General features: G+C 48.5%; 1 protein-coding gene across 2 annotated transcripts; it reads left to right on the top strand.

Moving 5' to 3' along the window:
* The first annotated feature begins 16,357 nt into the window (after window positions 1-16,357).
* On the top strand, window positions 16,358-23,522 carry LZTS3 (leucine zipper tumor suppressor family member 3). 2 transcript variants are annotated; one of them, XM_056855472.1, is made up of 3 exons: window positions 16,358-16,828; window positions 18,437-19,267; window positions 22,803-23,522. In XM_056855472.1, exons 1-3 carry the CDS (start codon window positions 16,379-16,381, stop codon window positions 23,517-23,519), a joined length of 1,998 nt encoding a protein of 665 aa, XP_056711450.1. In that variant the 5' UTR covers window positions 16,358-16,378; the 3' UTR covers window positions 23,520-23,522. The 2 variants fall into 2 exon arrangements, with proteins under 2 accessions (XP_056711450.1, XP_056711449.1); XM_056855471.1 differs by having other exon boundaries at window positions 16,378-16,705.
* Window positions 23,523-24,907: the final 1,385 nt, after the last annotated feature.

Consider the following 24,907-nt stretch of genomic DNA (forward strand, 5'->3'; position numbering starts at 1 on the left):
ATAGATATCTATTTATACACAAATACAAAAAATATATAGTTCTTTTTTCTTTCGTTTCAGTCTCGGTGTGACGCTGTTCAAGGCCACATTGGCTACATGAGCAGTATCATTAAAGTGAAGGAACGGGTGTCCCACGATTTGCATCATTCCAAGAGATGCCTAGAGGCGCTTTGCTGTTTTGCCTGCCTCTGGACAGAGCCCTGATCTTCCTTGGCAGTCGGTCTCGCATCCAAGTACAAACCAGAGCCAGCCCTGCTTAGCTCGTGAGATCTGACAAGTTTGGGCCAGCCTGGACCGTCCAGGGCAGGGCTTTCTCAGTCAAGACCCCAAATCTTTAGAATTCGGCGTCTCATGATTTTCCCCGGGCCAGCACGCTGCAAGCCTTTTAAAGACCGCTAAAATCATTTTCCTTTAAGAGCCTTTTAAAACTAATCCCTACCCTGGTTCTAGATTACGCAGTTGTTGCCATTTCGTTTTAACCTCTTGCCCTTGTCGTTTTTCAGTTGTCATTATTATGGTATGGGCTAGAAGCTGCCTTGGGCAGTTCCTGAACTGGAAAGATGGCATATACCGGTAAATAAATCAGAATGAATAAAAACCATGCTTAAGGGCACTCACATAGTGGGGATTGGAGACCCGGTTTCCTTAAAGGAAGCTGGAATGTGTCCAGAGGAGGGCAACAAAGATGGTGAGTGGTCTGGAGACCTATGAGGAAGTCCTATGAGGAAAAGTTGAAGGAGCTGGGTAAGTTTAGCCTGGAGAGGAGAAGACTGAGAGGTGATATGATAACCATCTCCATGTACTTGAAGGGCTGTCATATAGAGGAGGGTGCCGAGTTGTTTTCTGTGGCCCCAGAAGGTCGGACCAGAACCGACGGGTTGAAATTAAACCATAAGAGTTTCCGTCTAGGAAGAATTTTCTAACAGTCAGAGCGGTTCCTCAGTAGAACAGGCTTCCTTGGGAGGTGGTGGGCTCTCCTTCCCTGGGGGTTTTTAAGAAGAGGTTGGATGGCCATCTGTCAGCAATGCTGATTCTATTACCTTAGTCAGATGATGAGAGGGAGGGCATCTTGGCCATATTCTGGGCATGGAGTAGGGGGTCACTGGGGTGGGGAGGGAGGTAGTTTGGAATTTCTTGCATTGTGCAGGGGGTTGGACTAGATGAACCTGGTGGTCCCTTCCAACTCTATGATTCTATGAAGTCCCTGGGATGTGAGAACAGGTTTGATTCAAGCATGTGTGGAGCCTGGAGATCTTTCCGTCCAGGAGCTTTGCTTTACGAAGCGAAAGGCATTGAATTTTGGAAGAAAGGCCACTGGGTGGAAACATTTAGAGTTCCGTGAGGTCATAATTGTCTCACCGTTAGAAGTGGGCTGACCGTTCATGCTTAGAGAACAAAGTCTTAATGGTCACATATGTAATCTCTCAGCGGGGAGGGGGAAAAGATTTGGGAACAGGAGCAACGAACCAACGCAGCCTCTGCCAGAATAAGCACGTTCTTCTTGTTTGGTAAGAACAGCTAAACAAATCAAAGACCATTCCCTGCTTAACCAAGAACTTCTTAACAAAACTATCTCGAAGTTGCAAGGAAATATTAGGTCCGCGCAACCAAATTGCAAAGCACATCTATGTCCAGTTTGGCCTTTATTCAGTCATTCATTCATTCGCTTATTCATTCATTCATTTATATTTATTTACAAAAATTTTACCCCACCTTTCAGCCCCCATAGGGCCACTAAGGCGGCTAACAAGTTAAAACGTACAAATCAAAATATCATCTTTAAAGCCATTAAAAGCAACGCACAAATGCATCAATAAAACAAGTTAAAACCAAACTTTAAAATCAGTACAAAAGATTGAAAAGGATGTTTAAAACATTGGACAGGAAGGAGGGATCGCCGAAGGAATGCCAAGCGAAACAAAAAAGTCTTCACCCATTGACGGAAGATGACAATGGAAGGGGACAGACAAATCTCCCTGGGAAGGGAGTTCCAGAGTTTTGAGGTCAACTGAAAAGGCCCTCTTCTGGGTTACCACTCGCCTAGTCTCAGAAGGGGCACCTCAAGCAGGGCCTCCAAAGATGACAGTAGTGGTCAGGGGGTTTCATGAGGGAGAAGGGAGTCCTTTGGGTATGTTGGTCCCAAACCATATCTGCTCCTGGCAGGCAGCATGCTACTGCTACAAAAAGCATTACTGCTGAGAAATGCATCGGTCCTGGTTCAAATCTTGCCTCTGCCAAGAAACTCACTATTAGACAGAGGCAAAAAAGTTTGCTCTTCGCTTAAGCCAGGGTTCCCCAAGTTGGTGCCCCAGGGTGCCATGGCTCCTGCAAATACTTCCCTTGATGCCTGCCAAGATTTTCATGGTGCCTGCCAGTACTTGAAAGTTAAGTACCCTAAGGTCAAGAACAAACATTCATAAGGGCCAAAAATAATACTAAGTGCAAATAATGTTCCTCAGTTATGTGTAATGAATTTATTACAGACAAAAACCAATAACTTGCATATAGCCCTGCTATAGCCTCTACATTTCTGTTATAAATATAGACATAGAACACAAATAGACAACCAAACTATTAGACCAAAACTAAGACCGAACGCGTCTCGGCCGTGTGGCCTTCTTCAGTGGTCTGAATCCATTAAAATTAAGAATGCAATTATACCATTATCCAGATATACAAATATAAATCAGTATAACAGTCTTTATGACTGAGTAAAAGTGGTGTTTGTAAAATATAAAGTTTACTTCTAAACCCCATCCAGGTTTTTCTTTTCAATTTTAGGCTTCAATAAATCTGAACATTTAATTTCTTTTATAAAACCTTCTTAAACGGGGAGATGTTGGATTTCTTGTCTGCTGAGATGTACTGATCAAGGTATCCCAGTCATGAAGATGATGTTGGCCGGCCAATACTTCTCTTGGCCAGGAAACTCACTAGTAGACCACAGGCAAAAAGCTTGCTTGTAGGGTTCCCCAACATGGTGACCGAGGGTGCCATGGCCCCCGCCAATACTTCCCTTGGTGTCAGCCAAGATTTTCAGAAGGGGGTGGGTGGGCATTGTAAAGCAGGGCTTGATACTCACTTCCCTCTTTCAAATGAAAGAGTTTTCCCCTGGAGGATGAGGACGACAGGTAAGTAACTGGGCTTTCCTTAGTGTATCGTTCAATCCCTCCTTCAGGATTTCCTTCTTGATAGGAGGCGCGAGGAGGGAGGTCTTCCATTTGGCTCTGCCCCTGGGGACAACCATTTTGGGGTGCCGCTCATCACCCCCCTGTCAAATTTCCAAAGGTGCCCACAGCCGAAAAACGTCGGAAAACCCTGGCTTAAGCAGTCCCCCCCATGGCAGTATGTAAAGAGCCAGCGTGATGTAATGGTTAAGAGCGATGGTTTGGAGCGGTGGACTCTGATCTGGAGAACCGGGTTTGATTCCCCACTCCTCCACATGAGCGGCGGAGGCTAATGGGGTGAACTTGATTTCTTTCCCCGCGCCTGCACATGAAGCCAGCTGGGTGACCTTGGGCTAGTCATACCTCTCTCAGCCCCACCTACCTCACCAAGGTCTCTGTTGTGGGGAGGGGAAGGGAAGGCAGTTGTGTGCCAGTTTGAGTCTTCCTTAAGTGGTGGAGTAAGTCGGCATATAAAAACCAACTCTTCTTCTTCTTCAATAATATTGACTTACTTTATAGGGATGTTGCAAGATTTACTACGTGTGACACCCTTTAGATACGTGCGTTCCAATTGTCCCCATTTACCAGGGACAGTCCCTGCTTTATTGTCCTTGTCCCTGCTGAATCACATCTCCTTTCTCTCTCTCTTGGGTGTGTCTTTAGCAACGTGCACGATGAATGTTAACAGAATTCTCCTCCTCCCAAGTTCAGTGGCCCAGGCTAGCCCCATCCCATCAGATCTCAGAAGCTCAGCAGAGTCCGCCCTGGTTGGAAGAAGAAGAGTTGGTTTTTATATGCCAACTTTCTCTACCACTTAAGGGAGAATCAATTGGCTCGTTACAGTTTTATGTTTTTGGCATGCAAGATTCTCTTTTTCAGAAAAGAATGGGGAGGGGCTGTTGCTCAGTGGTAGAGCATCTACTTGGCATGCAGAAGGTCCCAGGTTCAATCCCCAGCATATCCAGTTGAAAGAACCAGGCAGTAGGTGATGTGAAAGACCTCCACCTGAGACCATGGCTCAGTGGTAGAGCATCTACTTGGCATGCAGAAGGCCCCAGGTTCAATCCCCAGCATATCCAGTTGAAAGAACCAGGCAGTAGGTGATGTGAAAGACCTCCACCTGAGACCATGGCTCAGTGGTAGAGCATCTACTTGGCATGCAGAAGGTCCCAGGTTCAATCCCCAGCATATCCAGTTGAAAGAACCAGGCAGTAGGTGATGTGAAAGACCTCCACCTGAGACCATGGCTCAGTGGTAGAGCATCTACTTGGCATGCAGAAGGCCCCAGGTTCAATCCCCGGCATATCCAGTTGAAAGAACCAGGCAGTAGGTGATGTGAAAGACCTCCACCTGAGACCATGGCTCAGTGGTAGAGCATCTACTTGGCATGCAGAAGGTCCCAGGTTCAATCCCCAGCATATCCAGTTGAAAGAACCGGGCAGTAGGTAATGTGAAAGACCTCCACCTGAGACCATGGCTCAGTGGTAGAGCGTCTGCTTGGCATGCAGAAGGTCCCAGGTTCAGTACCCGGCATCTCCAGTTAAAGGGACTAGGCAGGTAGGTGACGTGAAAGACCTCTGCTGCCAGTCTGAGTAGACAGTACTGACTGTGATGGCCCAAGGGTCTGATTCAGTATGAGGCAGCTTCATGTGGCCGTGTGACCTTTGTAGTCTGGAGATCAATTGCAATGCTGGGAGATCTCCAGGCCCTACCTGGAAGTTGGCAACCCCGCTGAGCTCTTGAAAGGACGGGGAATAAAAATCAAACAGAAATGAGAGGTAAATCTGGACGGAGGCTAGGGGTTCGTGTCTTGGCTCCCCCACTCCCTGAGGTCAATCTCTGTTCTGGGAACACCAGGGTTAGAAACAACTCTCGCCCATTATAGAATTAGCTGGTTGAAATAGAGTACATAGACTTTTTTTTGAAAAAGAGGATTTGCAAAGGAGAGGTCTGCTTTACTTCTAATCCTACCGAAACAAAAGGATTCCTTTCAGTCTTTTTTGAATGCACGGAGTGGGGGAGAAAAGAATTAGGAAACTAAATAACTAGGATTCAGCTCCCCGGAAACTGAGATCAGCGTCCACGATGGAAAAGTTTTCTCTGTCTTGCTTTTGTAGTGGCACAAAATCGCTTAATGCAGGTTTTTTAGCTGAGGAAACCAAATGCCTTTCGGAGAGGCGCAGGAGGGGCTGGTTAAATATTGACTGTTGGCTTAGCTGAAGTTTTGTTCCCTAAATCCAGCTTGCGCTCTGCCAAACATAACAAACGCATACCGGATGGGGCCAGTAATAAAGACGGAGAACTCTGTCTCTTGACAAAAACCAAGAGACAACAGGCTTCCGAACTTAAGTGCTTTCCTTTTTAAAAAGCTGCGTACAATTTTGTTCTTTGGATTCTGCCGCACGATTGTTACGTTCTTGCTGGAGATTACGGCTGGGATGGTGGAAATGAAACCCCTAAGTCGGAATTTAATAACAACGCAGCATTTATTTGCATTTATTTATTCATCCTGTTGGCACGCAAAGCGGCTTTTGGAAACGTCATTCTCCCCTCCTCCATTTTCTCACAACAACCCTGTGAGGTGGGCCATGCCATGCATTTGTGATGGGCCTAAGGTCACCCAGCAAGCTTCCATGGTAGAAGTGGGGATTTGAACCCGAGTCACCCAGGGTCCTAGTCCGCCATTCGATCCACCATACCGCACTGGCTCTCAGCAGAAACGGAAGAACAAAATTCGTTCATAGGTTTTCAAAGGAGCAAGCAAGATCCTAGTCCTCAAGTTGGTTGGGGCAATTTCTGCTGTCTTCGCTGCATGCTTAGAAATTTAAGATGTGGTTTCCATGTCGGTGCTTTTCCCAATTGTTTCTCTGTATTTTAAGAGCTCCGATTCCATCTGATTTTCACCACTGCTTTCCTCAGTTTGTGATAACATACGTAGTCTATAATAATTCTTACAGCGGCGGGCAACCAGTGGGAAAGTCACCGGGGGCCGGGGGTCGACAGTGATGTCATAACTTTGCCGGCAACGCAGTGATGTCATCGGTTCTTGTAGGCTATCCTGGCTGTGTGACCGTGGTCATGGTATTTTCTTTCCTGACGTTTCGCCAGCAGCTGTGGCCGGCATCTTCAGAGGAGTAACACTGAAGGACAGTGTCTCTCAGTGTCAAGTGTGTAGGAAGAGTAATATATAGTCAGAAAGGGGTTGGGTTTGAGCTGAGTCATTGTCCTGCAAAAGTAATGTGCTAGTCATTGTCCTGTAAGTATCAAGATAATGTGCTAATGACGGTGTGGTATGTTAATATGGAACCATTGTATCCTGAAGTGATCTGTTAATGTGTGAAGTCCAAAGCTAATCTGCATGGCTATTGTTGAATGTTGTCTTTGTTAGTCTGGAGGTTTTCAGGACAGGAAGCCAAGCCTTATTCATTCTTAAACTCTCTTCTTTTCTGTTAAAGTTGTGCTGATGTTGATGAATTTCAATGGCTTCTCTGTGCAATCTGACAAAATAGTTGGTAGAATTGTCCAGTCTTTCAGTGTCTTGGAATAAGACCCTGTGTCCTGTTTGGGTCAGTCCATGTTCAGCCACTGCTGATTTCTCAGGTTGGCCCAGTCTGCAGTATCTTTCATGTTCTTTTATCCTTGTTTGTATGCTGCGTTTTGTGGTGCCGATGTAAACTTGTCCACAGCTGCAAGGTATACGATATACTCCTGCAGAGGTGAGGGGGTCTCTTTTGTCTTTTGCTGATCGTCACTTCTTTGCAGTGATGTCACTTCTGGTGCAACTCAGAAGTGATGCCATCGCATAGGGGCAACACTGTTGTATTTGCTCAAAACTCCAGAGCGTCTCCGGATGCAGTGACATCACTTCCAGGTTGTACGGGAAATGACAGAGTCAGGTTATCATGACATTTCTTGCCCCTCCCGTTTCTCCCAGCGTTTTCCCCTCCCCTGGTGCACAGCTGAATGACGGTGGGAAGAGCCGGTAGGTTCAGGGGACCTGACTGTCCTAATTGGAGAGCATCTATTTGGCATGCAAGAAGGGCCCAGGTTCAATTCCTATCATCTCCAGTTGGAAGGATCAGATAATAAGCTCTCCTTCCCTGGAGGTTTTTCAGCAGAGGCTAGATGGCCATCTGTCAGCAGTGCTGATTCTGTGACCTTAAGCAGATGATGAGAGGGAGGGCATCTTGGGCATCTTCTGGCCGTGGAATAGGGGTCACTGGGGGTGTGGGGGGGGGAGGTAGTTGTGAATTTCCTTCATTGTGCAGGGGGTTGGACTAGATGACCCTGGTGGTCCCTTCCAACTCTATGATTCTATGAATAAGTGTTTGAAAGACCTCTACCTGTTACTTTGCAGAGCTGCTGTAGTCAGTGCTGAATTTGATGGACTGTCGGTTTGATTCAGTATAAGGCAGCTTCCTAATATTTAATCAGCGTGGTGTAGTGGTTAAGAGTGGCGGACTCTAATCTGGACAACCGGGTTTGATTCCCCACTCCTCCACACGAGCGGTGGACTCTAATCTGGGGAACCAGGTTGATTTCCCTGCTTCTCCACCTGAAGCTTGCTGGGTGACCCTGGGCTACTCACAGTTCTCTCTGAACTCTCTCAACCCCACCTACCTCACAAGGTGTCTGTTGTGGGGAGAGGCAGGGAAAGCGAATGCAAGCCGCTTTGAGACTCCTTAATGGAAGAGAAAAGTGGGGTATAAAAACCAATTCCTCCTCCTCCTATGTTCGTATGTCCTTCCCTTCCTGATTGCTCCCGTGGATGCACGCCGATTGCTTAGGGAAGAGTCAGGATCGCCTCTCTTTTACCCAGCACCATACTTTGGAGGGAAAAATGGAACCAGGCAGAACCGTTCCGATTTTCCCACATACATACCTGTCTCCAAAGCCAAGCACAACACGTGAAAGCCCCCTCCCTCAAGTTCTCCAGATGTTGCTGCCAGATTTAGAGAGGGCAAGGGTAGGAGTGGGGAAACAAATACAGTTTGTGGCTAGCTACAAAGTCTAGCTAAACTCCTTGGCGCTCTGAGGATGCAAAGGTCATACATGCAAGATCAGTTTGGGCCTTCCGCTGGACCATACGCTGAACAGGTGTAGTAAACACATTCTTCTTCTGGCCAAGCAGGAGAACCTGCCAGCCAGCGCCTCTCTCTTTCCACTTGCTTGTTCTAATAGCAAAATGGGGATTTTCCAGCTGCGAAATGCAGCTTTTGGCTTCCTGGGATGTGCTCCCCCCCGTGAAAAAAAGCCCCTCGGCCCATTTTCTGTGTGTATTCTTTGCCGAAAAACCACCTGCACCTCTTAGCAAGGCTTCCCAGGTCCGGAGGTGCCTTTATCAGAAGCGGCATCTGGTGATCCAACCCTCTTGGCGTCTGGGGAGGATGCCAGGCTATTGTTAGCTGGCAGGGCAGACTGGGGTTTAGCTCCTGCCAGTTCTCTCTGCGCGGCTGGCAGGCGTTTCTGCCCCGCCCGTTCCTTTGCAGGTTCCCAGCGAGAACACTTCTCCCTCCTTCGCAGAACGGGGAGGAAGAATCTGAGTGCCGGTCAAATTCCTGCTGTTGAGGGGGTGGGGAGCATTGGTCTTCGAGTACTGGAAGGGCTGTAAGCCGGTTTGAGCCTCCTTTTGGTAGAGAGAATTGGGGTATAAAAACCAACTCCTCTCCTCCTCTTCCTCCTCCTCCTCCTCCTCCTCCTCCTCCTCCTCTCTAATCTAGCTGTTCTACTGCACACCAACACGGCTACCCTCTGAAACTATCCATGCCTTGACTAAGCTATAATGCTGTGGGTATGGTACTTCGAAGGGCTGTACTTCGAAGGATACTTCTGTCTAGAACACTGGTTCCCAACCAGGGGTCCGTGGACCCCCAGGGGTCCACGAGAACTAAATTAAGGTCTGCAAAACAAAGTTATAAACCCATAATAAATTAATATTTCAATTAAAAGTTCTCTATTATAAAATATATATATTCAAATATTATTCTAAGTTTAATGTTTAACTAACAGTTATGATTAAAGTTTATTTTCAAATTCTCTGAATTTTTATTTTGAACCTTGGGGGTCCCTGCACCGAACAAAAAAGTCCTAGTGGTCCCTGGTCAAAAAAAGGTTGGGAACCACTGGTCTAGAAGTTCATCCCTCTCAGCCTCAGAGAGCATGATCTGATTTTGTAATGTGCGTGTGTGTGTGGGGGGCATCCTTGCGAATGAGGTGCCTGCTTTTAACCTATTTATTTTCTCCGTTCCATTTTTAGCACCAATAACAAGACGCTCGGGAGCCTAGAAGCCCTGTGTCGGGGGCGGCGTTTTCTACCTGAAACCAGCTCGCTCAAGTAAATAAAACCACTGTCCAGTCTTGTGGGAAGGAGGGCAAAGCACAAATGACCCCCCCTTCCCATCACCCCAGGAAAACACCGTATTTATTCTTAATCTTCTCCATCTCCACCAAGTTTGTCCCTTCAGCCAGCATGGTGGTGAAGAGCGGTGGTTTGGAGTGGTGGAGTCTGATCTGGACAACCGGGTTCGATTCCCCACTCCTCCACATGAGTGGCGAATGCTAATCTGGTGAACCAGGTTGGTTTCCCCACTCCTACACATGGCAGTGGTCTGAGCCCGTTTGGGCTCTCCTTTATTTTTAAAAGCCATTCCCCGCCACTGTCGTGTGGCTGCGAGGAACTCCAGTTCATTCCGGGGCAGCTGAACCCCACTCTTTTAAAAACCCAAATACATAGTTCCCTACATGCAACTTCAGGATTCATACAGTAAGCTTTCATTTGCATCCCATCTCCAGGACTTGGGGGAAGGTACCAGATTGTTAAAAGTGGCTGTTATGGTATTTCTCAGATGGGACCCGGGGTATTTTTTTTTTCTGGGTTAGAATTGTACACACTTCAATCTTACAATATATCTCTGTTTTCTTGGTTTGCCCCAGAATAACGTGCAATCTTCCTTGCAATGGTAGGAAAACAAAAGTTATCGTTGCTCGCTGGGGTTGGATGGATCTATGCTTTCTGGCCAATGGTGATCTTTTGGGGATTCTGTTACCGTTAGGGGAGGGGCAATGGCTTAATGCCACAGCATCTGCTTAGCATGCAGAAGGTCCCAGGTTCAATCCCCCCAGCATTGCCAGTTAAAAACAACAACCAGGTAGTAGTTGATATGTGAAGCTCTGGAGAGCTGCTGCCAGTCTGAGTAGACAATACTAACATTGATGGGCTGATACTGTATCAGGTGGCTTCATGTGTGTGTCATGTGTGTGCTTTGCCCGGAACGGTGTGCGTGAATCAGGTCCATGACCTGGTGAAGGCGGAATTGAACCCTTTGCCCTTGCACCATTTCCCGTAAAAGCTGCTCTTTTCCCCACAAGGGAAGCATTCGTATGTACCCGCATGGTGCTGGAATGTTTTCCCCTCATGGGGCAAACAGCAGCTCTGGCAGAATGGTTGAGGTTGGGAAAACGGTGGAGCAGGGGAGTATAGTGTTTCCCTTCCTCCAGCACGGCAGCTGGGATCTGAATCCTACAGCTGCTATTAACATTTTTTTTTAATGCAGAGGATTTGATCAGCGACCTTCTGGTGTCTCACCTGGTAGCATAGGGCCACATCCTGGAAATGCAGGGCACTATGCTGCCAACTTGGAAGGCTTTAAGAGGGGAGTCATAATTCTCTCCAGGATGCCTATTCTATTAGGTGCTGTGGAACACAGGCAGGATAAGGCTGCTGCAGTTGTCTTGTTTGTGGGCTTCCTAGAGGCCCCTGGTTGGCCACTGTGTGAACAGTCTGCTGGTCTTGATGGGTCTTGGTCTGATCCAGCATGGCCTTTCTTATGTTCTCCAGCGTCAGAGGAGCATAGCCGTTATCTTAGGTGCTGTAAAACGCTGGACTTGATGGACCTTGGTCCGATCCAGCGTGGCCTTTCTTATGTTCTTATGTAATGTTCTCAATTTGATGTCATTTGTGTATCGGCCGGAGTGCAGTCAATGCTGTGGATGGGACTAAAGACTCTTCACTGTTGATACATCCAATATGGTGCTTTCAATTTTCAAGGTACTCCGGCCTCCATCTCCTGTTATCACCACTCTTTGTTTGGGGATCTCTTGGCTATGTGGTCATTGGAACCCCCTTGTGGAGATGATTTCCCCTCCTGTAAACTCAATTCCTTTTATCCCTTAGAAGCTCTTTGATCCATTGATCTTGAGCAGCGTAGTTTTAAATCTATTATTTCGGGGATGTAAGGACTGAAATAAATTTTGCCACTGCCAGTGTAGTCTTGGGGTCCCTATCACTTAATAAAAAGGCATTATATCAGATACAGAGGCATAAGATTTGTCTGTTAAAAGAGGATAAATATATCGTAATCTAAGATCCTCATAGAAACGACATTCCAAGTGCACGTGATCTAGATGGAGCTGGAAGAACACGAACAAGTCCTTTCCGAGTATGGTAGGTTCAAAAATCTACCTTGCATAACCATAGAAGGGTTAGCATTTATTCTAGCTCGAAAGAAGGCTCTGGAGAGATGAGGAAATGTCAAGAAATAGGTATAGGCAGGCAAATCATGTGGTGGTGGTATTCCGAAAAACTGAGATGAACAAACACGACGAGCACGAGAAGACTCGCTAACATAATCAACCTGTTTGATACGCTTTTTTATTAGAGCGAAAACTTTGGTTTTCCCAAGACCCCTTATCGTATCGCTTCTCGGTTTTTTGGCTAAGATCATGTGTAGTAAATGCAATTCCATGCTTATATTTCGAACAAAAGCAGGTCCGGAATACAACACTGCAGGGGTTCTTTCTCGCAGATTAATGAATTGACGGAGGAGCGCCACACTCTGAAAACCCCAATGCTGCACTTAGCGGACTTGTGAACTTACAAAGGTTATTACGAATGCCTCCCATCCTTCTCGTTGCTTGACGAGTTTTCTACCCATCTGCATGATATTAAAGAAATCCGTGTAATACTGTTGCTTGTGTGTTACTTGTTACATTGCGTGTTCTAGGTGGCCGTTTCTACCCCCCCCACACACACACACACCACAACGCACACATATACAACACATGCAGGCATACATCTGTTGAATTCTTTGTTTCTCTTCATGGGGGGCCTGCTTATAAGACCAAGCAAAAGACCACTGACAAATTTCTCACCTTATGGTGAGAGTTCCCTTTAAAAAAAAAAAGCATTGTAAACTCAACCTAAAAACTCAGCAATCAGGAATCAGTCTGTTCCTCCGTATTCCAGCATGATGTAGTCTAGGCAATCTCTACTCTTCCACCATTGGGTAGGGGGCTTCCAGTTTCCCAACATAAGAGGTGAGAAATTGGACTGGAGGGTTGGAAGGATAAGGTAGTACCTGTCTCTGAATGTGTCCAGGGTGGCATAATGGTTAGGAGCAGTGGACTCTAATCTGGAGAACCGGGTTTGATTCCCCACTCCTCCACATGAAGCTAGCTGGGTGACCTTGGGCTAGTCACAGTTCTCTCCGAACTCTCTCAGCCCCACCTACCTCACAAGGTGTCTGTTGTGGGGAGAGGCAGGGAAGGCGATTGTAAGCCACTTTGAGACTCCTTAGCGGTAGAGAAAAGCAGGGTATAAAAACCAACTCTTCTTTTTTCTTTCTACCGTTCCATCCTGTCCATATGCATTATAAGTAAATAATGTGTAATTTCTGTAGTACTCCAAATGTGGACTCTTCAAGGTTGCTTCCTGGCTTCCCATGCCTGCTGCCTAGCCACTTCTAGGAAGCTGCATTAATTTCTGCTCTGCTACCGGTTCCAAATGACCAAGTTACAGATGGAATAGACAATCACTCTATGACAGGTCAAAGTGAATAGGGAAAGAGGAAGACCCAACATGAGATAGATTGACTCAATAAAGGAAGCCACGGCCTTCAGTTTGCATGACCTGAGCAAGGCGTTTTGGGGGGGGGGCATTAATTCGTAGGGTCGCAGGCCCTGAACAGCTGCTGCCTTCTGAAGACCTCCTTTTTTTTTTAATGGGGCTGCCAGCCCTGTGTGGGCAAATTCTAGGAAATTTGGGGGTTGGCGGTGCCTGGGGAGGGGGTGGTGTTTCAGGGAAATGTGGCATCACTCTAGGGAAAGTTGGAAGCGTCTTGCTGGCACATAACTAGGGTTGCCAGGTGGGTGGTTTTGGCGGGCAGTTGCCCGCCAATCCACCGAACTGCTCTGGAGCAGTGATTGTGTGTGCACACGAATGCGCGCACATGCGATGACGCCACTTCCAGGTTTGCCCCTGTTTTATCACTGCGGCTGCATTAGCACTCAAACCTCCAAAATTGGAGCGGGGGGGTTGAGTGTTAAAGTGGCTGCAGTAATGCAGCACTTCTGCGGGTAAACCCAGAAGTGATGTCGTCACGTGTGTGCGCCAGCCCCGCCCCCTAAAACCTCCCACTGATCGAGAGGGGGAATCTGGCAACCCTACACATAACCCACACACAATAATGTATCAGAGGTATGTAAAAAACTATCCATTTAAAAAAATTAGGTATCCTCTTTGAGTATTTGTATTAGGATTCCCTCCCAAACACACACAAAACACGCAGGTTGCTTCCTGGCAGGGATTCTGTGCCTTTAACAGGCGTGACCGACGGATACTCAAGAAATCAACAAGATCGTTCGTCAGACACTTCATCAGGATGCTTTCATTGTTGGAAGCTCGTACCCCAAATGTCTTGTTGGTTTCTGAGGTGCTGCTGGCCTTGAAACTAGCTATTCTACTGCAAACCCACATGGCTGCCCTCCGAAACTATATTCAAGGAGGAGCATTTGCCCAGTTAGGCTGGAAAAAGCTTGCCCCGGGTGAATTCCTAACATTTTCCGCTGAAAAGCATGGTAAAAAGGAGACAGCCGGACAACCCCGCCCTGATGCCACGTGCCGTTGCCATGAATGTTGCAAACCTTGTGCGTTGGTTTATTGCCGAGCTATTCTGGGGACGGAGAAAGCGCTTGCCGGTCTGTAAAGGTGGGTGGCTCTGTGCGTGTGTGTGTGTGTGTGTGTGGTTGCTCTGATCTTGCACCTGTGCTATGGTGTGATGTTAGCGTGCGTCTGTACACCGACGATAAAGCATGAAGATGCGGGGATTGCTGTGCTTTGACTGTAATTTTTTCTGTTCCCTGTGGCTGCGATTGTGTTCTTGCTTTTGTGCAAGGCCAGCTTCCTGTGTGAGGGTTGTTGCGTTGCGCTAGCTTGGAGCTGTCGCCTTGGTCCAAACTGTGCTGACTTGCCCCTGCGTACTTGCGTTCGTCCCTGGAGTATGTGAAGCCCCGACAAAGGCCGAAGCGGCTGGCTTTGTGCAGATTGCTGTGCTCTCGGGACCAGTTTTGGGGGCGGGGGCTCCAGAAAAAGCTGCGGGGCCAACCGGGAGGGAAGAGACAGGACTCGATGCGCCAGTTATTGCGGAACGAGGGATCCGTACACTTATACCCAAGCTGAAATGTGAAAATCGTCTTTGTTTTTTAAAAGCCTAAATATTTTGCATGCCGGTTCCCAAATGACCAAATCACAGATGGAATGGACAATCACTCTACGACAGGTCAAAGTGAATAGGGAAAGAGGAAGACCCAACATGAGATAGATTGACTCAATAAAGGAAGCCATGGCCTTCAGTTTGCATGACCTGAGCAAAGCGTTTTGGGGGGCCATTAATTCATAGGGTCGCAGGCCCTGAACAGCTGCTGCCTTTTGAAGACCTCCTTTTTTTTAATGGGGCTGCCAGCCTTGTGTGGGCAAATTCTAGGAAATTTGGGGGTTGGCGGTGCCTGGGGAGGGGGTGGTGTTTCAGGGAAACGTGGCATCACTCTAGGGATTTCCCCATTCTCTGTAGTCTTTACCATAGAGGGGGGACTGCTCAGAGCAGCATGGAGGATGTGCTGTCATTTCCTGGTGATGTTCTAGGAATCCCTCCAATCTCTATAGCCTCGATAGAGAACCACCGTGATAGAGTGGTTAGGAGCAGTGAACTCTAATCTGGAGAACCAGGTTCGATTCCCCACTCTTCCACATGAGCGGCGGAGGCTAACCTGGTGAACCGAGTTGGTTTCCCCACTCCTCCACATGAAGCCAGCTGGGTGACCTTGGGCTAGTCACAGTTCTCTCCGAACCCCCTCAGCCCCACCGGCTTACAATCTCCTTCCCTTCCTCTCCCCAGAACAGACACCCTGTTCAGGGTTGGAGTAAGGGGAATCGCAATACCTTGTGCATCGCTACGTCACTTCTGGGGGAAACCTAGAAGTGACATGACGTAGTTCTAGGAATGGCCAGAAACTCTGTGGTTTTACCATAGAGTTTCCAGTGATTCCTAGGGCTAACCCGTGTCTCTTCAGCGTTTTCCTTGGACACGACGTAGTGGCACGCAGGACAGTGGGTTGTGTTTTTTTTAAGGCGGGATATAGATGAAGAAAATAATAAAGAGACTAGGAATTTGCTTTTGTCTTTCTTAAAAAGAATCCCTATTCTTAACTCTGAAGCAGGGGTGTTGAACTCAATTGCTACAAGGGCTGGATGTGACATAAATGTCACTTGGTTGGGCCGGGCCATGCCTCGCCAGCCCAGATCGAGAGTGTGAAAGGTGGCTTCCTCATCTGGCTCGCGGGCCGGCTAAGAGCTCTCAAGGGGCCGAATCCACCCCCACGCCTTATGTTTGACACCCCTGCTCTAAAGATGCTGTGTCAAAGCAAGCCTTTCCCTTTCTCTTGGCCTGGCAAGTCGTATTCCTGCCATTCTTTCCTCCTTGACCCACATACTGCAGAGAGCCAGCGTGGTGTAGTGGTTAAGAGCTGTGGTTTGGAGTGGTGGACTCTGATCTGGAGAACAGGGTTTGATTCCCCACTCCTCCACATGAGCAGCAGATGCTAATCTGGTGAACCAGGTTGATTTCCCCACTCCTCCACACGAAGCCAGCTGGGTGACCTTGGGCTAGTCACAGCTTTCTCAGCCCCACCTACCTCCCAGGGTGTCTGTTGTGGGGAGGGGAAGGGGATTGTAAGCTGGTTTGAGTCTCCCTTAAGTGGTAGAGGAAGTCAGCATATAAAAACCAATTCTTCTTCTTTTCTTGTGCTCTCTGTCATGCCCTGCAGCACAGTTGGGAAACTGAAGCGTGTCCCTTTTTCTTCCCTCCCCTTTCTAACCCTTTGTGCCTCTCCTCCTCTTCCAGTGCCAGTGACTTGTGCCTCAACTCCTACCCCTCGCCATGGCCAAACTAGAGACCCTCTCCGTCCTTAGCGACCCCAGCTACCACAGCCAGGAATCATTCCACTCATTCGACTCCAGAGTCCCCGAGCCCGCCTCCCAAGGCACTATGGGAAGTGTCGGCAGCGGCGTCTCCAACGAGCAGGAGTTCGCCATGAAGAGCGTGGGCACCCGGACGCAGAACAACGGCCGGCCGATCGACGGCTCTCGGAACAGCTACTCCACCCGGGAGATCTCCAACCGCTACTCCGGCGAGGAGAAGACCTACCGGACCGAGAAGATCTCCAACTCCATCTACATCAACGGGGACCTGCGCAAGAGCGAGAAGGTAAAGGCAGACCTTTGCGGGAACGTTGCAGCCAACAACGAGAAGAATATGCCGCCTCTTCCCCAGTACCGAGAATCCAGTAACCCACCAAAGATATTGCCAGTCTCTGGTAAACTGGACCAGGTGAGATGCTCTCTGTCACGACACAGTGAGAGCTGGGTATCCAAGGTTGGGTGGAGAAGGTAAAATGATATAATAGAAAAATATATTTTTTAAAACGCTTATTTCAGGGTTAAAACCATTAAAAATGATAAAACGAGGCACAATGGCAACTCATAAGGTTGATAGACTTAAACACATGAACACATGAAGCTGCCTTCTACTGAATCAGACCCTTGGTCCGTCCAAGTCAGTATTGTCTACTACGACCGGCAGCAGCTCTCCAGGGTCTCAGGCAGAAGTCTTTCACGTCACCTACTTGCCTGGTCCCTTTAAATGGAGATGCCGGGGATTGAACCTGGGACCTTCTTTTTGCCAAGCGGATGCTCTACACTGAGCCGCCATATGTGTTTCGGCCAAAAGGCCTTCATCAGTGGTTGAATAAAAACCCATATAATGCACACACAAGTAATATACCGTATGTATATTACCATATATGTATCACCATATATAGATAACTTTATACAAGCCCAGGCATGTGTATAGGATGTATGATAAATTTCAAATTAGAAATCCCTCATACAGAGCGTGCATGCTAGTAACCAGGTAAAACAAACTGCTTTACCAGATTGATACTAGCATGCACACTCTGTATGAGAGACCAATACAGCCCAGTGTAGAACAACTTACAGGTATTCTGCCTAGAGGGATTTCTAATTTGAAATTAGGTTCCTTCTATCGAGTGAGACTGCTGGGTCTACCTAGCCCAGTCTCCTCTGACTGGCATTGACTCTGCAGCAAATATATAAGAAAGGCCCTGCTGGATCAGACTGATGTCTATCAAGTCCAGTAGTCTGTTGACACAGGGGCCATCCAGGTGCCTCTAGGAAGCCCACAAGCAAGACGACTGCAGCAGCATTATCCTGCCTGTGTTCCAAAGCACCTAATATAATAGGCATGCTCTGATCCTGGAGATAATAGGTATGCATCATGACTAGTATTTATTTTTACTAGTAGCCATGGATAATCCTATCCTCATGAACATGTCATAAGAACATAAGAAAAGCCCTGTTGGATCAGACCAAGGCTCATCATGTCCAGCAATCTGTTCACACAGTGGCCAACTAGGTGCCTCTAAGCAAGATGACTGCAGCAGCACATCCTGCCTGTGTTCCACAGCACCTAATATATTAGACATGCTCCTCCGATCCTGGAGAGAATAGGTATGCATCATGACTAGTATCCATTGTGACTAGTAGCCACGGATAGCCCATGAGCATGTCCACTCCCCTCTTAAAGCCTTCCAAATTGGCAGCCATCCCCACATCCTGGGGCAGGGGGTTCTACAATTTAACTATGCATTTTGTGAAGAAATACTTCCTTTAATCTGTTTTGAATCTCTCCCCCTCCAGCTTCAGCAGATTACCCCATGTTCTGGTATTATTCCATCCATGCCAACTGAGATCCTTTAAAAGTGGCAGTCCTGGGACAGAAACCAAGACTTCATCTGCTGTCATAGCAGACGCTGTGCCACTGAGCTGTGACCCTTTGTGTGCCCGGCTTGGGCACAGAGGAAGGAACGCATGTACGTGCTTTAATTTGCTGCCTTGTTTTTATTTCTCCTCCCTGCAGAGCAACGAGCCCTTAGTTAGACCTTCAGCCTTTAAACCGGTAGTTCCTAAAAACTTCCATTCCATGCAGAACCTGTGCCCTCCGCAGAGCAACGGGATCACGGAGAACCGAAAGACTTTGAACCACACCCACAGCAATAGCCCTTCCACTGTCAAAAGCGGCCTGGAGAAGCCCGGCCTTAACAGGACTACCAACCAAGCGGGCGGCCTCTCCGATTCTGGCCGCAACTCTTTGACGAGCTTGCCCACCTACGGGACAGGCTACAGCCAGCACATTGGCCCAATGAGCGCTTCGACCAGCCACATCAACCGCATCGGCACGACGTACGCAGAGAAGAACATTGTGGGATACAACGGGATATCTACCTCAGACAGCGGCCGGTCTTCCAGCAAGAGCACTTCCTCCTTCAGCAGGCTCAACCATCTCAACGAGACGATGCCTTTCCATTCCCCTTCCACCGATGACATCATCCAAGACCTGGAAGACCGGCTCTGGGAGAAGGAGCAAGAAGTCCTCCAGATGAGGAGGAACCTGGACAAGAGCGAGGCTGCCATCTACCAGGTCTTCGAGGAGAAACAGAAAATCTGGGAGCGGGAGATGGAGGACCTCAGGCAAAACTACGCCAATAAGCTGCAGCAGGTCTCCAAGAAGGCCCAGAGAGCTCAACAGGCGTTGCAGCTCCAGATCTTTAAGCTCCAGCAAGAGAAGAAGAAGCTCCAAGATGATGTGGGGCAGCTCCTTCAGCAGCGGGAAGAGCTCGAGAAGAAGTTTGTGGCTTTCAAAAAAGAGCAGGCGGAGTTCCTTCCCAAGATCGAGGAAACCAAGTGGGAGGTAAGAGCAAAACGCAGTCTGGTCCCACGCGGGATGCGCACAGTTGTTGTTTTTGAAGAGATAGCTCTGATCTTTGTGATAGCAATGGACTGTGGAACCTTAGAATGAGAAGAGGGTGTGGTTCAGAAGGTCCTGAATTCTTGAGTTTGTGCTTTTGCACTAAACCATGCAAGGACACTTTACCATGCAAGGCTCATAGTGCACATGGATTTTACCACATTTACTGATTAGCGCATGTGGTGGAAAGTGCTGTCAAGTAGCAGGTGACTTATGGCGACTCAGTAGAGTTTTCAAGGCGAGAGATGAACAGAGGGTGGATTTCCATTGCCTGCCTCCATGTAGTGACCCTGGCCTTTCTAGCACTAACTAGGGCAGTAAACCCTTCTCAGCTTCTGAGATCTGATGAGATTTGGTTAGCTTGGGCCATCCAGGTCAGGGCCCATCGATCTTAGTGGTGGAAAGTGCAGTTAAGTCATAGGTGACTTACGGTGACCCTGTAGAGTTTTCAAGGTAAGAGATGAATAGAAGTAGTTTTCCTTTGCCTGCCTCCATGTAGCGATTCCGGACTTCTTTGGCGCTCTCCCTTCCAAGTATGAACCATTGCCGACCCTGCTTAGCTTCCAAGATCTGATGAGATAGGGCTAGCCAGGGCCATCTAGGTCAGGGCCCACCTGTGGTGGAAAGTGCTGTCAAGTCACAGGTGACTTATGGTGACCCTGTAGTTTTCAAGGTAATAGAGGTGGGAAGCTAAAACAGAGCTCTGAAAACACGAGCAAAATGCGGGGAAATGCCAAGGGAAGAGCGAGGCAACCTCTGATGGTCGGAAATGGCATGCATAATCGACACAAAGACCCGAAGTCATCAGAGGGGTGACGGCGAGGGAAACAGCCATGCATAAAAGACCAAAGGTGCTTTCTGGGATTTCTCCCTCATTCCTTCCCTCTGCCTTCTAGCCACTTCCCTGCTCTCAGTGATGACTCGCCAAGTAAAAATGTGTTCCAGAGATATTTAAAAGGCATTTTTAAAAGCCAGCATGGTGTAGTGGTTAAGAGCGGTGGCCTCTGATCTGGAGAACCGGGTTTGATTCCCCACATGAGTGGCGGAGGCTAATCTGGAGAACCGGGTTCGATTCCCCCCTCCTCCGCATGAAGCCAGCTGGGTGACCTTGGGCTAGTCACAGCTCTCTTCGAACTCTCTCAGCTCCACCTACCCCACAGGGTGTCTGTTGTGGGGAGGGGAAGGTGATTGTAAGCCGGTTTGATTCTTCCTTCAGTGGTAGAGAAAGTAGGCATATAAAAACCAACTCTTCTTCATCATCCAAATGCAAGAGAGGAGGGGAGGGACTGTAAGAGATCTGTTTTACTTCAGATTTGAAAAGTTCAGTGAAACAACTAGACAAAATGGAGGGAGTCTGGCCATCTTTTGCCAGAAGCAGGCTTGAGGTGGAGACTTGCCCCATCCCGACAAAGACACACACAGCCAGCATGAGGTAGTGCTGAAGAAGAGTGGACTCTAATCTGGAGAACCGGGTTCGATTTCCCCCCTCCTCCGCATGAAGCCAGCTGGGTGACCTTGGGCTAGTCACAGCTCTCTTTGAGCTCTCTCAGCCCCACCTACCTCACAAGGTGTCTGTTGTGTGGAGGGGAAGGGAAGGTGATTGTAAGCCCCTTTGGAACTCCTTGAAGGTAGAGAAAAGCAGGGCATAAAAACCAATTCTTCTTCTTATTGCAAACAACCAAGAGCTTGGGGGGGGGGGGGCAGAAAAGGTATGAAGGCCTTGCTAGTACGTTTTGGAAGACATTAATTCATAGGGTCGCCGTAGGTCGGAAGTGACTTGACAACACTTATCGCACACACACACACACATAGTAACCTGGCAACACAAGTTAGCTTTGGATAGCGTCCAGGGTTTCTGCCTGGAGGTGGGGAAAAAGCTATGAACAAACTGCGACCTGTTGTGCTATTGCCTATGTCTGGTACACTATGCTACATGTTGCTGACCGAAGCTTAGCTAAATAAGCCACAGTTTATTGTGACATGTAAGTGTAGGCAGTGACTGCTGAAGTTCACAGAACTGAGTGTAGCAGGCAGGGCCAGGAGCCCTGTGATAGAATCATAGAGTTGGAAGGGACCACCGGGGTCATCTAGTCCAACCCCCTGCACTATGCAGGAAATTCATAACTACCTCCCCACACACACACCCAGTGACCCCTACTCCATGCCCAGAAGATGGCAAAAAAAAACCTGGCCAGCCTGGCCTGGAGGAAAATTGCTTCCTGACTGCAAAGTGGCGATCGGCATTTCCCTGGACGTGTAAGAAAGGGCACTGAGAGCCAAACACTGTCGCAACCCTTCCCTCTCTTGAGTCGTTTGTGCATTGGAGTTTTACCTGAGGTTTATTGCATGCTTGACCCACACTTTTCCGTTTTGAACTCCAAAATTTGCTATGCAAAAGTAGTCATTGAGCTGAAACCCAGAAGCGTCTCCCTGCCCCTTGAAAACGCTGCTTTGTAATTGGTTGTAGTGCTTACTGTGAGAAAAAATGACCACCACTCCCCCAGGTGCTGTTTTACAAAACAATTTCAAAAACCAGTGCTCTTTAAAAGCGGGGGGTACAGGACCTAAGCATCCTTTTAAAACCCTTCTTATGTGAATGTCTGCTCAGAAAGAACTCCAGGTGAAGACGAAAAACCAGGAAGCATTCGTGTCCCCGCCCCTTAAAACGCACTTTGTAATTGGCTGTAGTGCTTACTGTGAGCAAAATGACACTCCCCCCAACTCCCACAATCCCCCAACTCCTAAATTCACATGTAATTTGTATTCTTTGGGGGGGAAACTGACCTAGAGGAGATGACATTGAAACCTGTTTCTTTCACAGTGTCGTTTGCCTTCCAGGTGTGCCAGAAGGCAGGCAAGAGCTCTTTGCTAAAACAGCAGCTTGAAGGACTCCCAAGCGGACGTCCTTCACAATGCCCCCTGTACAATGCAGGAAATTCACAACTACCTCCCCCCCACACACACACACCCAATGAGATCTACTATATGCCAAGAAGATGGCCAAAAAAACCCCAGTCCAATTTAGCCTGGAGGAAATTGCTTCCTGACCCCAAAATGCCAATTGGCATTACCCCTGGCATGTAAGAAGAAGAGTTGGTTTTTATATGCCAACTTTCTCTACCACTTAAGGAAGAATCAAACCGGTTTACAATCACCTTCCCTTCCCCTCCCCACAACAGACACCCTGTGAGGGAGGTGAGGCTGAGAGAGCTCTAAGAGAGCTGTGACTAACCCAAGGTCACCCAGCTGGCTTCATGTGTAGGAGTGGGAAAACCAACCCAGTTCACCAGATTAGTGTCTAACGCTCCTGTGGAGGAGTGGGGAATCGAACCCAGTTCTTCAGATTAGAGTCCACCAGTCCACCATTAGAGCCAAGCACTGATGTAATTTGTATTCTTTAGAGGGGCATAAAAAAAAACCTGACCTAGAGGAGATGACATCGAAACCTGTTTCTTTCACAGTGTCATTTGCCTTCCAGGTGTGCCAGAAGGCCGGTGAGATCTCTCTGCTGAAACAGCAGCTGAAGGACTCGCAAGCAGACGTCTCCCAGAAGCTGAACGAGATCGTTGGGCTGCGGACCCAGCTGAAGGAAGGGAAGAGCTTCCTCAGAGATAAGGAGGAGCAGATCCTGAACCTGAAGGACTCCTACAGCAACAAGAGCGTCAGCCTGGAGATGTGCGAGAGCGAACTGCAGAGGAAGATGGGCGAGGTCCAGATGCTGAGGGAGAAACTCGCCCAGTGCGAACTGGAGGTGGCCAACCTGAAACAGACCTTGGCCGGCCTAGGGGGCCAGCAGGGCCCCCTCGACAGCGATCTCTCGGAGAAGCTCCCACGGGACCCCCTGGCCTGCGAGAGCGATGAGGCCAAGATGAAGCGCCAGAGCGAGGAGAGCCTCCAGGCCCTGAGGAAGGAGGTGGAGCGGCTCCAGGCCGAACTGAAGGCCGAGCGCCAGCAGCGGGAGCGGCAGACCGAGGACTTTGAGGAGGAGCGCCGCACGTGGCAGGAGGAGAAGGAGAAGGTGATCAAGTACCAGAAGCAGCTGCAGCTGAACTATGTGGAGATGTACCAGAAGAACCAAATCCTGGAGCACAAGGTGAACGAGAGGAGCGCCAAGGCCGCCAGCCCGCCGCACACCGAGGATAAGAAAACATGGACTCCCTCCCGATTGGAGAGGATAGAGTCCACGGAGATCTAAGGAAAGGTCCGAGGGGTTTAACAGTTCGTTTTGTGGGTTCCCCCCCCCCCCTTATTACTGTGCATGTACTTCGACCGGTGATCTTCCTGAAGAGAATATGCTATCTAACCAGCAGCGTCAGATGGATTGCACTGGGTCAGCCCAACACGATTCAGTGCTCTACAGGTTATTAAGAAATAGTCACAGGTGCACTTTTGTGTTATAGGAATGATTGGGTGTCAGTTGGGGTTTTTTTTGGGGGGGGGTTGCTAATTCCACTGACGGGCTCTGTAATCTGCTGTATATTGGCCATCGCTATGATCATCTCCTGTATTCTTGGGATGCGGGCAGTCCAAAAAGTCTTTCCCCCACCCCAGTCCTCTTGGCTAACAGCTCTGTGAAGTCACCACCAGCAAGATGGCCTTCTTTTTTGCCATGCTCGAGGGGTATATCTGTATCACAGACACCTTTCTGGGCCTTCCCCCGCCTGCCCAAGAAACCCTGGGAATTGTGGCCAGGGAAATCTAACAGAATTCTCAGCTCCCTCGCCAAACTACAACTCCCAGGATTCCTTGGGGGAGGGGGGAGCCATGGTAGTTAAACTGGTATAAAAGTGAAATAAGATTTCAGTGTAGAGGTGCCCTTTTTTAAAAAAATTAATTGCATATAAATGCCAATCCTCAGCTCATAGAGCCGACCTCCATTTGTGTGCCACGTTCAGCTCCATCCTGACCCCATTTATCTGGAAGCGAGCCCTTTTTCATTTTGACTGAACTTTCTCCCAAAGAAATTCTGGCCCGCACTGCCCTTGTGGCGTGTACATGGTGCACGCAGCAGGAGTGGGGGGCGAGCCCCTTGAGGCTTGAGTGTGCAAGTCTGGTGTACTTACTGAGGTGTTCTGCACACCTAGGCCCAGTTCTGCTAGAGGCCACTGTGCGTGCATGAACAACACCTGCTTCCTCATGTGCACACCACGGGCAGTACAACTTTAGAATCATTTGGGGTGCCACAATTGCTTATATAGCCCAGCTCTGCCCCTTTCCAGAGAGAGAGGGACCCAAAACTCAGGTAGTGTGAATCTTTGCCTCCCCGCCCTGTGAACCAGAAACGTTCAGGTCATATTTCCATGGACTTGTTATCTGAGATTGTCTGTAGATCTCCCGCCTTCCCCATCACTTGGATGTTCGTAAGAGGAGGAACCAAAATGTCGAATATACTGGGGAGAGGGAGAAGGAGACAACTGTAGGTTAGGCTGGGTGTGTGTGTGAGTGAGACCCACATCAAACTTCATTGCAGGGTAGGGATATGAAACCAAGTCTCCCAGGTCCTGTTCGGGCACTCCAACCATTACACCACACTGCTTTTCCCTTGAGTGAGCTAGATATGATAAATGACCTCTTACACTGTAA

Source organism: Euleptes europaea, chromosome 9, assembly GCF_029931775.1.
Source record: "Euleptes europaea isolate rEulEur1 chromosome 9, rEulEur1.hap1, whole genome shotgun sequence".
NCBI lineage: Eukaryota > Metazoa > Chordata > Lepidosauria > Squamata > Sphaerodactylidae > Euleptes > Euleptes europaea.